We start from the raw sequence: 13,764 nt of genomic DNA on the forward strand, positions 1-13,764 counted from the left end.
ATAGAGTTTAAGTTATATGCATTAACGGTATATATAACTTACTTATGGTTGTATAATGTTTATACCAATCGAGTCACGTTTATTAATAATAACAAGTATAACCTGTCTTATTTAAAAGTTACGAATCTTATAATTTAAGGAGGCTTATTCGTAGATCTCCTTTGATTATTAGATAGTGTAAAAAATAACGATCTATATAACTTACTTATAGTAGATTTTTTCTGCACCTCTAGATCGGTTCCAGACATTTTTTTTTTGTTTAAAATGAATTATTCTTGAAATAATTTTTCTACTTAGACTAATGAAATATTATTCATAAAAAATTCAAATAAAATGTTTATAACTAATGTGAAAAACAATGCAAATTACCCGATACAAAAATATGTTAAAACACACACGTAATGCTAGAATTATCAATACTACAACCTATTATTGAAAGGGTTAGTTTGGTAAAATCCAAAACAAATTTGTTTGGTCCCATGCAAACGTACGTTATAAATATTTCAAGACAACAACTAGCTGTTTCTTAGCAATGGAGAAGAGACAACCACCACCACCACCACCACCACCACCATCCCCGCCAGTAAATTGCCGGAAAATAGACATCGAGAGTGGCGGCAGCAGCACGAGACACCCGGTTTATCGTGGTGTCCGAAGGCGGCGATGGGGAAAATGGGTGTCCGAAATTCGTGAACCAAGAAAAAAATCACGCATTTGGTTAGGTTCTTTTTCTTCACCTGAAATGGCCGCTAGAGCATACGACGTCGCTGCATATTGTCTCAAGGGATGTAAAACACAGCTGAATTTCCCCGACGAGATAGAGCGATTACCGCGGCCGATTACTTCAACTGCTAGAGATATTCAAGCAGCAGCAGCAATGGCAGCAAATAATGCAATAATTGTAAAGAAAAAGAATCAAGAAAATTGTGGTAGTGATGATTTTTGGGAAGAAATTGAGCTTCCAGAGTTGAAGGATGGAAATGATTATAATCTTTATTCTGAGGTATGGCAATGGAGTTTTTGTAATTATGGGAGGTTTTCTAGTGATAATAATACCTTCATTAATGACGATGGAGTTGTGTAACTAACGTACTCCATCGTCTGTTCACTTTTACTTGTCGCGTTTCGTATTTCGAGACTCAATTTGACTAATTTTTTAAGCTAAATTGCATTAGATTCTAATAACATTTTAAAACTAAAATTTAGATATTCATAAACTATATAAAAAGTACTATAATTTGTTATTTTTCTTATACCAGAATGGTGAAAAAATACATATTAAAACGTTGGTCAAAATTTATGTAGTTTGACTCTCAAAAAGTAAAATATGTCAAGTAAAAGTGAAAGGATCGGAGGGAGTACAAGTCAGTTGTTTTTGTAAAATTTTCAGTCAATATAGTATGCATTAGGATTTAAGTTATACTCCCTCCGTTCACTTTTAGTTGTCCACTTTTGACTTTGCACTGTATTTAAGAAAAAATAAATAAAGTATATATTTTACTATTTTACCCATAATAATGGTAGCATTTTCAAAATTTTTGGGGAAATGATTTAGAGAATGAGTAATATGATAATAAAAGGGGAAAAAGGATATTTCTCTTGATTTTGTGTATAGTGGACAAGTAAAAATGAAAATATATTTTTAGTATAATGGACAAGTAAAAGTGGACGGAGGGAGTATACACTAATAGAATAAAGAGTTTTCATACTATCATGTGTAATTTAATAACGAGTTGTTATCCTATTTTTCAATTTACGAGATTAGATTTGCTATGAAAAATTTACCTATTGTTATATATCGATTTAACTTGATGATGTAAATATTTTATATATATTGTTAGTGCACAAAGCTTAAACTCGCCGTTGAATATATATGTTTGCATTAGTAATTTCTCTAATTTGTATTTATGTTCAATTAATGGTTGTTCCTGTATAAAGATTTCTAGATGATTCATTTGACTGAAATGTATTAATTCAGGGGAGGGTTTTTTAGTCACTAAACCTTTATATATACTACTGCTTAGTGAATATTTGATAGTAGGATTTTATTCTTGATAATTAATGTCCGTACGTTTAAGGTCTTATCTTCTCCTCTCCCTTGAGTGGTAAGTACTCCTTCATACGTAATTAGAGGTGTCGAGTTCGAGCCCCTGAATATGAAGTCGCCTTTGTTAGGGAGCATTTTACGCCCAATGTGGAACTTCCCAACGCGAATGCGGATTTAGTCGGGCCCCAGCGTGGATACCGGACGCCGGGTAAGAAACCAAAAATGTAAGAATTGGTTATTAATTTAAGCTATATAAGAATTACATAAGAATGATAGTTTTTTATATTTGAAAATAATTAATTGTAAGTTACGTAAGTTTTGATGAATAAATTTGATACTTGTAACGATGGAACACTAAACGTACATGCAAACTAATCGGACAGTTACAGAAAAAGGTAATTATGGATTGAGTCTTTTAGCAGTAAAATCTTCTCCTAACTTGGTCAGAGGTGGTAACTATTCTTCAAGATTCAGTAAAGTAGAATTTTTAGTTTAAACTTTCCGGACGAAATTAAAAAATAGCCAGATTTATAAGTGGTAATTCAAAAATAATCACAGTTTCAAAAATAATTAAAATTTAGTCACTTTTCATGTAAAGATAAATCTGAACGAAAACATTGTTCAAAATCTGAAAATATAATCCAGCATAATATACTGGAGTTCCAGTATAATATATCAGTCCAACATAATATGCTGGAAGTTCATACACATGTGCTCCAATCTCCAGTATATTATGCTGGAACTTTCCGCGTATTGGAGTTCCAGCATAATATGCTGGAAGTTCATACATATGTGCACCAATCTCCAGTATATTATACTGGAACTTTCCGTGTTTCAGCAAAATAGTAGCTATTTTTCAATGACTTTGCAAACGCCAGCTATTTTTCAATGACCAGTCCGAAAACTGGCTAGCCCGTGCTATTTTGACCACAATAAATACTAACCAATCACTAAATAGCCGCCCTAAAAATGACTATTTGTGTACTTCTGTTCTAAATGGTAGCATATATGTTATTTTTGATTTGGCCCATATTTTACAAAGGCCCAATTGTTGGCTATTTAGCGAAGTAGCCAAATGCCAACACCTGTGGGCTGTCTATCTCGGTGATTTTGACTTTAGTCAAATATTGATTTTACTGTTGAAGTAGAGATAAACAGAATTTTAGCACGTACAACCATCCAACTACAAATTCCATTTTGATATGAAGAATGTGTAATTTCAATTATATAATAATATTAGAACAATGAATTAATCTAGTTCCATTTTTCTTTTCCTTGTGGTTTTTCTATATTTTAAGATTTAAGTAGTTTGAGAATTGAATGTTAATAAATTACTGCAAAAAAAGAGAACAAGAAAAATCAAACCAGAGGGCTAAAGAGAATTATCCCTAGAAATTAAAATTCTATATTATACTTTGTATCTGCAGTTTTGTTTTTTTGTTTTTTTGTTTTTCTTTCTTTAGTTTGAAATTGCATTAGAGGAATTATGGTTTTTTGCTTTTGCTTTTCCCCTTTCTCATGGTTATGTCTTTTCTTTCTTTTTCTTTTTCACTAGTCTTTTCATATTTGAGCAGGTAAAAGTATAAGCAAAAATGTCTATGATCCTGGAGTCAAGTGGAGCTGACATTCCCTAATAATCTAATACTCCCTCCGTTTCAATTTATGTGAACCTATTTTCTTTTTGATCCGTGCAAAAAAGAATGACCCCTTTCCTTATTTGGAAACAATTTACCTTTATGCAATGATTTATAGCCATACAAAATATATGTGTCTTATTTTACACCACAAGTTCAAAAGTCTTCTTTCTTTTCTTAAACTCCGTGCCCAGTCAAATGAGTTCACATAAATTGAAACGGAAGGAGTATATGCTTTAGAATCCAATGCAGCCTCCAATACACTAAAAAGTCAAAATTTCATTAAAAAAAAACAGAAATTGAAAGGGAAAACTATGCGATGCATCAATCATATACACTATATTTAATTACCATTCGTAATTATATTTAAAACAAGAGATTAATTGTTTTGAAATAAAATAAAAGAGCAACAAGCTCTCGTAGTTTAGTTGGTTAGAGCTCTCACTTAGTTAGCATAGGTATTGAGTTTGACTCTCAACAAGAGCATTTTTTCCCTATATTTTTGTATTTCGTCTTGGTTGTGTTCGTTGCGCGAATGAATACAGTCGATACATATTATATCTTTTGTATACATCCTTGTATTTCGCCTTAGTTACAATTGATACATGTTGTATTTGTTGTGCGAACGAATACAGTTGATACATATTGTATTCGTTGTACGGACAAATACAGTTGACACATATTTTATTCATTAAGCAAACTACTGTTTAGAGCCACCAAGTTAGGATGGTGGGTATGTAACAAAGAATTGGCAGTGGCACGAGCTCTAATCAAGTGTTAGGGAAGTTTTGTTTCACAACAAGACAAAAACAATGCATACAATAAACTCTACTATAGGGCTGTTCATTTGGATCGGATATCCGAAATCCGAACCGATTCATTCAATTTCGGATTTTGAATTTCGGATTAGATCGGATTTCGGATTGTGTTTATTAAAATTTTGGATTTCGGATCGGATTCGGATTGGTATATTTTAATCCGATCCAATCCGAAATTCGAAATTATTAGGGCATATATAAATACTACACTTTAATTTCGGATAGTCAGTACTTCCTTTACATCAACCTCCAAGTTATTACCTTTACAATTGCTAGATTTAGCTATATTGGCATCATAGTACTCTCATAATTGCATAAACATGAATTTTTTCTTAATGTATTGCCTCTTTTACAAAGAAAATATACATATTAGTTTAACTTTGAGGCATAATAATACGATCTGAAATCCGATCCGATCCAAACTTTAAAATCCGATCCAATTCGATATAATTCGGATCAGATTCGGATTGCATTTTTTAGAATCCGAAATCCAAAATTCGAATCCGAAATGTGCTAAATCCGATCCGATCCGTGCACAGCCCTACTCTACTACGTAATAATAATTTAAGATCACTATTGGTACTCATTATCCATTTCCAAAGCATTTTGAAAGAAACCTATGTGTCGTAATTTCTTATGCTGTTCGATTTATTCCACATTAAAAACATTGGACTAACAGGAGGATATTTATCCTTATCATATCAGCTGAGTAATAATAAAAGGTGAAGATAGTCAATGAGTGGATATCATATTTTAAATACTTTTGAAAGTCTTTAGTCTTTTCCTCACCATTTGCACCTTTATTTCCTTTTCTTTTTTCTATTTTTAATCATCAAGTGTCACTATTCATTGATCCGATTAATTCATATTCCTAGTGCGTAATGTTCATTAAAAAGAAAAATATTTTTTTTCCTAGAAATTTTTTCATTTTCAACTTTCGAACCTAAAGCTCTAAAGCCAGTGAAGAAATTGCATCCATCCCACCACATCTTACAATAGTTTTTCCTCCTTCCTCTTTATAAAGTGACCAAAAAGTCTGCTCTTTGACCAACAATAATAACAACAACGACCCATAAAAATCTCACTAGTAGGGTTCGGGGAAGGTAGTGTATACGCAGACCTTACTCCTACCCCAAGGAGGTAGAGAAGGTGTTTTCGAAAGACCCTCGACTCAAGAAGACGAAAAGAGACAATATTAGTACCACCAACAGAGACCATATGAATAACAACATCATAAAGACCAGAAAATAGATGAAACGCAAAAGTGATAGCTAGTAAAAAAAACTGACACTATGAAAACGAAAGAGTAGTGAGACACAACATTGACCATGTCTAGCTGTCTAAGACAAAAATTCTATCAGACTAGCCTCACGTAGGTATGAAGTAGAAATAGATTCAACTACCTCCTAACCTACAACCTTAATACTCAACCTTTACAGCTTCCTATCAAGGGTCATATCCTCGGAAATCTGAAGCCTCACCATGTCCCGCCTGATCACCTCTCCCCAATACTTCTTAGGCCGTCCTCTACCTCTTCTTGTGCCTTCCAAAGCCAGCCGCTCACACCTTCTTACCAGAGCATTTGGGTTTTTCTTTTGTACGTGCCCGAACCATCTGAGTCTCACTTCCCGCTTTTTATCATAATGGTAGCCATGCCCACCTGTCTCTCCCACCAACAAAAATAAGAAAAGAAAAAAAAAATCCCTTTTATCTCTTTCTCCATCTTCAAACTATATATAGTACCCCATCCCCACCCCTCCTACCCCCACCAAACCACGAAAGAATCTACAGCCATGGGGTCAGAGGAGCCAAGTTCTAGAGTACCAAAGCTTCTTCAATTTTCAGTACCAGCAAAACAGTCACAAGAACATAAAGAAATGCCAAATTCACCTCTTCACACTTTAGCTTCTGTTCCTTTTCAATGGGAACAAGAACCAGGCAAACCTAATCATCCAAATTCCACTTTCAATATTAAACCTAAATTCTTAGAACCTCCCCCAAGACTTTATATAGAATCTATTAAAACACCATCACCCAATACTGTATTTGATGGACCTTATAATTATAATAATGTCAAGCCTAAGTTTTCCTCTTCTTCCTTCAGATTCTTGAAAAATAATTATCAAGGAAATTGGTGGCAGAAGATTAGTGTTAAGTGTAAGGGTAATGATACTGCTGATGATAGTACAAGTTCTTCTGTATTTTTATGCTCTATTGATTCAACAGATTCTGGTAATGGTAATTGTGATAATAAAGGCAGAAGTTCAAGTGCAAGAATGGCAAGTTTTAGAAAAAATGGAAGCTTATCCAGTTTCTCTAGCAGGTCTCATATATGGGTAAGTTTTACAAACTCCATTTCACAGTTTTCACTCTCTTGTCTCTGTTACACTTCACAAGATTGATTGAAATATGAACAATATAACAATAACAAATCCAGTATAAACCCATTAAAATACGAATATTAAAGTGAAGAAAATCTTATAGGAGAAGAAGAGGATGTATGTTATATTTAAATATTTTTTACACTATCAATATAGTTAAATTATGATAAAGGGTGTGAAGATTGAGAATTATGGTAGAAGGTTAGTGAAGTAGTCGAACGTTTTTCTGCTAAGCTAGTATTTTATGTTATTTTTTTATTATCTTGCCGTTGTTACTGCTTCTGCTTGTTGCTATTGCTTCCTTCCGCTTATTTTATTTCTAGTCCTTAGATTGCTGGTACTTTCTTTTTGGCCTTTGTGGTTGATACTACTTGTTTTTATTGTTGCTTTTCATCTTCTTGAGCTGACGGTATACCAGAAATAGAAATAGTCTATCTACCTCCTAAGGCAGGGATAAGATCTGCGTTGTACACTGCCCTATTGTTGTTCATTATTGTTGTTATTGTTGTTGTACTATCAATATAGTTAAAATTGAAATGGTAGGTTGATTGCTATTTTTAGTAAATTACTGACTAATGTTTGTCAATAGATTGTCTGTAATTGTTTCATAAATAACTTAATTGTGCGAGTATTTATTATTCGTACATAAAACTTAAACTCGATTGAACAAATGAAAGATAAATAATAAGATTCTAACTAGATGGAAAGTGTAAGTAGGAATGTAGGATAAAGGGTGTCTAATAAGTAACTTGGTCCTACAGGTCTTGACTCAACAAACTTAGTCAAATCAATATGAATATAGTCAAGATATATACCTTCTTAACGCAAGATCACTTCTAAAATAAGTTTGTTATAAATTGTTAAAAAAAGATTTTCTTTCTCCTTAAATTCTGTTATTCATTTAGTTTTTAGCTAAGAAATTTAATTTATTGCTTATTCTTAATTTAGCAGTAGCATATGTCAGGTTACATAAAACTTAGTCAAAATAAGTTTTATTATGCATTTATATGGTACTAATATAGCGGCTTCTGTTGCTTTTTGAGCCGAGGGTCTTCTGGAAACAGCCTCTCTACCCTTCGGGGTAGGGGTAAGGTCTGCGTACATATTATCCTCCCAGACCCCACTTGTGGGATTATACTGAGTTGTTGTTGTTGTATATGTCAGGTTACACTTTATTAACCGAAAGTTTTGACAGGTCAAATTGATCAATACTCCCAACCTTTAATTACATTTATTTTGTTTGTTATCAATAGCCAAAATTATCAAACTTTCAACAAATTGTGGTAGCTACATAAATATGAGCACATGGGTAAGACTCCCTAATAATATGGGGCAGTTGAATTGAAGAAGATGGCTATGGAACTAAGAGCTAAACCTACTATTTCCTTTTAGCCAAGGATATATGCATATACATATCAAGATTGTCTTTAGCAATTTATAAGCATGAATAGGGTTGAAAGATAGGTGTTGGCTCACCTATAGGTTGCTCAATTTCTATCCATAAGGAAGATATGGGTCTGCTGATTTATGATATTTTGATAAGGATTGTGATATGTGGTAGAAATGACACCAAGTAGCCACTCTAAAGGGTTGCTATTAAGACTTAGCCAATGTGTCCTGAATTTCAGTTTTCCAGTTCAATTTTTCGGGACAAAATTGACCTGAATTGAGGATTTTTAGTTCAATTTTTCACAACAAAATAAGTACTGGGTAATTTATAAATAGCAGCCCTAAGAATGACTGTTTGTGCGCTTTCCTGGAATATGTGCCTACAATCGAGCGGTGTGGTGGATTGGTCGGGAATCATGTATTCTTAAAAAGATGTTTCGGGATCAAATCCTATGAATGGAGAACCTTTTTAAAGAGAGCATTAGTCAGGCTAGCGAAGTTACTTCCTTTAGTCCAGCACGAACCTAAATTAGTCAGACTCAAATCCTATGAATGGAGAACCTTTTTAAAGAGAGCATTTTACTAAAGTTACTCTCCTCAATTTAGTGCGAACCTAGATTAGTCAGACTAGCGAAGTTACTTCCTTTAGTCTAGCGCGAACCTAGATTAGTCAGACTCAAACTCTATGAATGGAGAACCTTTTTAAAGAAAGCATTTTACTAAGTTACTCCCCTTAATTTAGTGCGAACCTAGATTAGTCAGACTAGCGAAATTACTTCCTTTAGTCTAGTGCGAACTTAGATTAGTCAGACTCACGAGTTTCAAGTAATTAAAGGTTAAAAAGAGAGAGAAAAGAAAAGGAGTAACTCCTTGGGCATATTCTTTGTCTAACATTTCCCCACATCACCATTCAAATCTAAGTCATGTCAGAAATCATATGCGTGATGTGTTGAGTTTGATCATTAAAACGCTACGGTCTCTGTTGTTCCATCAGCATTTACAAAACCAGAAATCATATGCGTTATCTGCTGAGTTGGATCATTGAAACGTTATGGTCTCTGACCTCGACTAATTCCATATCAGTGGGTGTCTACCAACTAGGGGTACAAAGGAAACCGATAAACCGCACCAACCCGATAATTCGAGTCAAACCGAGAAAAAAAATCCAACTATAGTTTGATTTGATTTGGTTTGGTATTGGAAATAAAACCGACCATAAATGGTTTGGTTTGGTTTTAACTAAAGAAAGTCAAACCGAAACCAAACCAACCCGACATTACATATATAAATTTTTTAGATATATTTAATATATAAATATACTTATTGTGATGTAATTTATAAATATTTCTTAAAAATTTTCATAATTTTATCTTTTAAGGTATTATTTCAAGGTTGGACTTAGAACTTTTGAATGTTCCCATAAGTTTTATAGCCATTAATATTAGTAAATTAAATAATGCTAACAAAAGCCCAAAACCAAAATCAAATCAATACTAATGCTAACAAAAGTCATTCAATTCAATACTACAAATGAGAATGTATTGAATATCTATTTTTTGTTTGGTAATAATTTAGATAAAAATGCATATCTTATTTTAATTTTTTCTTTAGCGTTTAGTCATGTAATTAATAATCCCTTATTAGTCTACTTATTTTAGCATGACTTAGTACTTTTAGATTATGCTTATTTTTATTATGGCTTTTTAATTAGCAATATTCATATTACATAATTTTATTATCTTTATTGTAGAATATTTTAGGATAATGCCATGACACATCTCATATTTCGTATTATTTTCTTGAAAAATACTTTATATAGTTGTATTTTACTGGGATTAAAGAAATATTTTGAGCATAATTTATATGTTTTGTTCTACAAAGATTTTTATCGGGAAAAAACCCCGAAAAAACCCGAAAACCCAAGAGTGAAAAACCCGAGTTTTATTGGTTTGGTCTTTAGATTTAATAACCCGACACAATTAGTTTGGTTTGGTAATTGTAAAATCCGAACCAACCCGACCTACGTACACCCCTACTACCAACAATATTTAAATGGAGGGCGAGAGGGTTGCACGCATGCTCTATACTTTTCGTCAGCTTTCCCTCTAGTAAAACATTACTGCCTACTAAAGCTTCGACAGATAAGAAAAAATCACTTAGTACTTTTGTCTAGACTACGATTTGAACCGGAAATCTTATGACCTGCTTCATTAACCACTAGGTAAATGCCCTGCTCCATCAACATTTACAAAACCTGTTTTTCTTCTTCTTCTGAATACCTATAAAGTAGCATCGTTGAGAGATCATGTGCTGGAATTTTTGGTTCTCCTCTTTTCTGTTTTATTTTGTTTTCCTTTTTTAACTTCATCCTTATCGACAAAATTACACAGGCAGCAATATACGAGGGTTTCAAGCAGGTCATACCAAGGAAGAATAGCAAATCAAAGAAGGAAGAACACGTCGCATAACTTTCAACTCAAACATGTCATTTTGATCTTATGGAAATTTGTTAGTTGATGTTCGTTTAGTATTACTAGAATCCTTGTAAATTATATTTCAAGTACGATCCATGGTATTTGCAGAGTATATTTTAAGTACAATCAATGGTATTTGCAAATTATATTTCAACTTAAATTTGAAATAATGTACTTGCACGAGCCGAATTCCAGGAGAAAGAGAGTAAATAGAAGCAACTCAAATAGTGAAAAGCCTCTTACATGCATTGACTGGGTAATTAGTGAAGGCAATTTCTCATTCAAACGAGCTCGAATACAAATTTTTTTAATAGTTATCCACAAATGAAGATCTTATTTCCATTTTTTATCAGAACGAACAAAGAGAAGTGTAACTAACACTTGAAGTACAAACCTGACCGGCATGTTATTCTTGTTTTTTACCAGTCACACCAGCAACCACCTGCAAAACATGGAAAGAGAAGACTTCTGTTCAAGTATAAAGTAGACACCCCATCTTCTACTTAAATGTCGAATTGGACGGCAATTAAGGTAATTTTAGAAATCCAGACGTGACCCTTTAAATAGATTCCACATGTTTCACCTCATAATCCTGTTCAGAGTCTTTGGAATGTTATATGCAGCTAACTCAAGAGGTCTATTTTATTGGCCAAAGAGATGCAAACTATCTAGAATGAGTTGGTTGATTGACAAACAAAGACTACCAGTCCTAACAGTTTACAACTCAAGTCTTAAATTAAGAGTGGCACAAAAGGAAAAAACTATAAAATGGAGGACATTGAAAAGAAAAACAAATATGAAAGACATGATTTTTAGCGACCACCGAATCCTTATAGCATGTAGAGACTGGCATAACCTGATAAAAATTGCCTTACTGCATAAAAGACTACAATGATTGCGTCCTTATTACCCATAAAAAAAGATTACAATCATTATGCGTAACCAAGAGGGACATAAACTGAAATACCATAACTAGCCAGCTGAAAATGACAATGAAACTGAGAAAAAGAGGAAATAACCAGGAGAGTTGCACTTGAACCAGTAGGCACAGATTAACTCACATCACTTAGAGCAGGTTGAGGGACTTGCTTTGATGATTCAAAAGAATCAAGCATTGGCCTTACAACCGCAGGAAGGAAAAGGCCTGAAAGTTGAAATTACAATAAATGTAAGACCAACTAATTCACAGACATGTCAAAGCAAAATTCAGGCAGAAGAGACGAGGAGGTGCATTTCAAAGACAATATCAAACTTGCACTTCAACAGTATTTAATTAGTTTCACTCATTCATCCAGTGTTTTGGATAGCGTGCGGCGACAAATAGCGACGAGGGCCCGCTTCACTGAGGCGAGAGGCGCGCAGCGAAGCGCTCGCCTTTTTGATGTGAAGCGACAATTTATACAAAAACATAAAATTTATATACATATAACTAAAAACTCAATATCAAGTCAATATGCAATTAATTCTACTATATAAAGAAGACAAAAAAAAAATAGAGCAAAAAAAAAAAATGATTCTGCCTTTGGAAACACTGTCTCTGGAAAAAAACAGCAAAGAAAAAAAGACAAAAAAAAAAAACAGAGCAAAACAAAAAATTGATTCTGCCTTTGGAAACAGCAAAGAAAAAAGAACAAAAATGAAATTTTTGCCTCTAGAAAAGCAGCAACTAAAGAAGAAGACAACACAGAGCAAAAAAAAAGATAAAGAGAAGAAGAAAAGCCTCAGTTTTTGCTCGACAAAAACAGCACAAATACAGACCCTATTTGGCTCTGTTTCTATCGACAAAAAACAGAAGAAACAAAATAGAAAGAAGAAGAGAAGAAAGAAGAAAGAAGAAAGAAGAAGAAGAAGAAAAAGAAGAAGAAGCAGCATACCTCTGTTTTTTCGCTATTGAAGCTTGAAGAAGATGAAGCCAGATGACGAAGAAGAAGACTGAAGAAGACCGTTGGTTTGTTCGCAGGTGAAAAGCCCTAATCGCTGAAGTTTTTTTGTTCGCGGGTGAAAAGATCGAAGCCCTAATTCCTGACTTAAGTCTTCTCCCTTTCTCTTTTTTTTTTATAAAAAAATAGCGATGCTACAGTCGCGACTCGCGACACTGTCGCCTCACGCAACACACCCTAAAGCGAGCGCTATTTGGAATCGCAACGCAACAGATGCTCTGAAGTGACACACCCTCGCCTCGCCTCGCCTCACGCTATTAGCGCTGAGGTGAGCGCTATTTATAACACTGCATTCATCATCCCTGTTGACCAACTTCTTGAATAGGTCATAAGGAATCAACCTATCACTAAGCATGTTAGACTACTGTGCAACAAGGTCATATGCATTGCGCCATTGCCTCCCTAGGAATGGGTTTGAAACTGGGTGACGTAAATTAAGATATTATGAAAAGAGATCCTAAGTGGTAATCTTCCAAATGCAGATTTTATACATAATAAGTTAATGGATTTAAAGGTCAATTTGCCGAAACCCGGAACTTATATGGGAGAGGAATCTAAACAAGCCCAGGATTCAAATAAAGAAAAAAATGAGTGACATGTTGAAAAGACATGAGTAACAAATGGTCTCACAAATCAGAACTCTCCAAAGCTTCCCATGTAAGGCTTGACCTAATAGCCTGTAACACACAGGAAAATAATCCACTAAGCACTATTGACACCAATAAGACCGAGGCTCCCAAAGAGAGCAAAATCTAGAGTCTGTTGTGTGTGGAGTCAATATCTCTGTTGTAGAGGAGACAAAAGAAAACAGAAGAGCTTCCACAATAAACTCTAAGTGCAAGGTAAATGGCTAAATAGTTGCACAAATGTACATCACTAATCTCTTGTCACAGTACCACTGTTTTTAAACCCCCGGGTCAGCTAGATATGGTAAGACCAAATTCAGCCTCAAACAAAACCAAATTATGGACATCGTTGCACTTGATGGAAATTGTTTACTGGATAATCCATTTTATTTTGGATTGGAAGTCGTTCAAACATGAGACAAGATAATTTAAATAAGTACGGCTACCCGCCCCCA

At 34.0% G+C, this 13,764-nt stretch overlaps 2 protein-coding genes and 1 non-coding gene across 3 annotated transcripts; 2 read left to right on the forward strand and 1 right to left on the reverse strand.

Moving 5' to 3' along the window:
* Positions 1-532: 532 nt before the first annotated feature.
* On the forward strand, positions 533-1,084 carry LOC104237666 (ethylene-responsive transcription factor ERF023). The gene has a single exon (XM_009791851.2). It carries the CDS (start codon positions 533-535, stop codon positions 1,082-1,084), a length of 552 nt encoding a protein of 183 aa, XP_009790153.1.
* A 5,208-nt stretch (positions 1,085-6,292) lies between these two features.
* On the forward strand, positions 6,293-6,901 carry LOC104237665 (uncharacterized protein At4g00950-like). The gene has a single exon (XM_009791850.2). It carries the CDS (start codon positions 6,293-6,295, stop codon positions 6,899-6,901), a length of 609 nt encoding a protein of 202 aa, XP_009790152.2.
* Positions 6,902-11,003: 4,102 nt separating this feature from the next.
* LOC104236749 (uncharacterized) lies at positions 11,004-11,856 on the reverse strand. Its single transcript, XR_011407488.1, has 2 exons — positions 11,763-11,856; positions 11,004-11,185 (listed from the first exon to the last, which is right to left on the reverse strand). It is a non-coding gene; the product is annotated as an uncharacterized protein (transcript).
* Between the last annotated feature and the right edge of the window lie 1,908 nt (positions 11,857-13,764).

Source organism: Nicotiana sylvestris, chromosome 5, assembly GCF_000393655.2.
Source record: "Nicotiana sylvestris chromosome 5, ASM39365v2, whole genome shotgun sequence".
Lineage (NCBI taxonomy): Eukaryota > Viridiplantae > Streptophyta > Magnoliopsida > Solanales > Solanaceae > Nicotiana > Nicotiana sylvestris.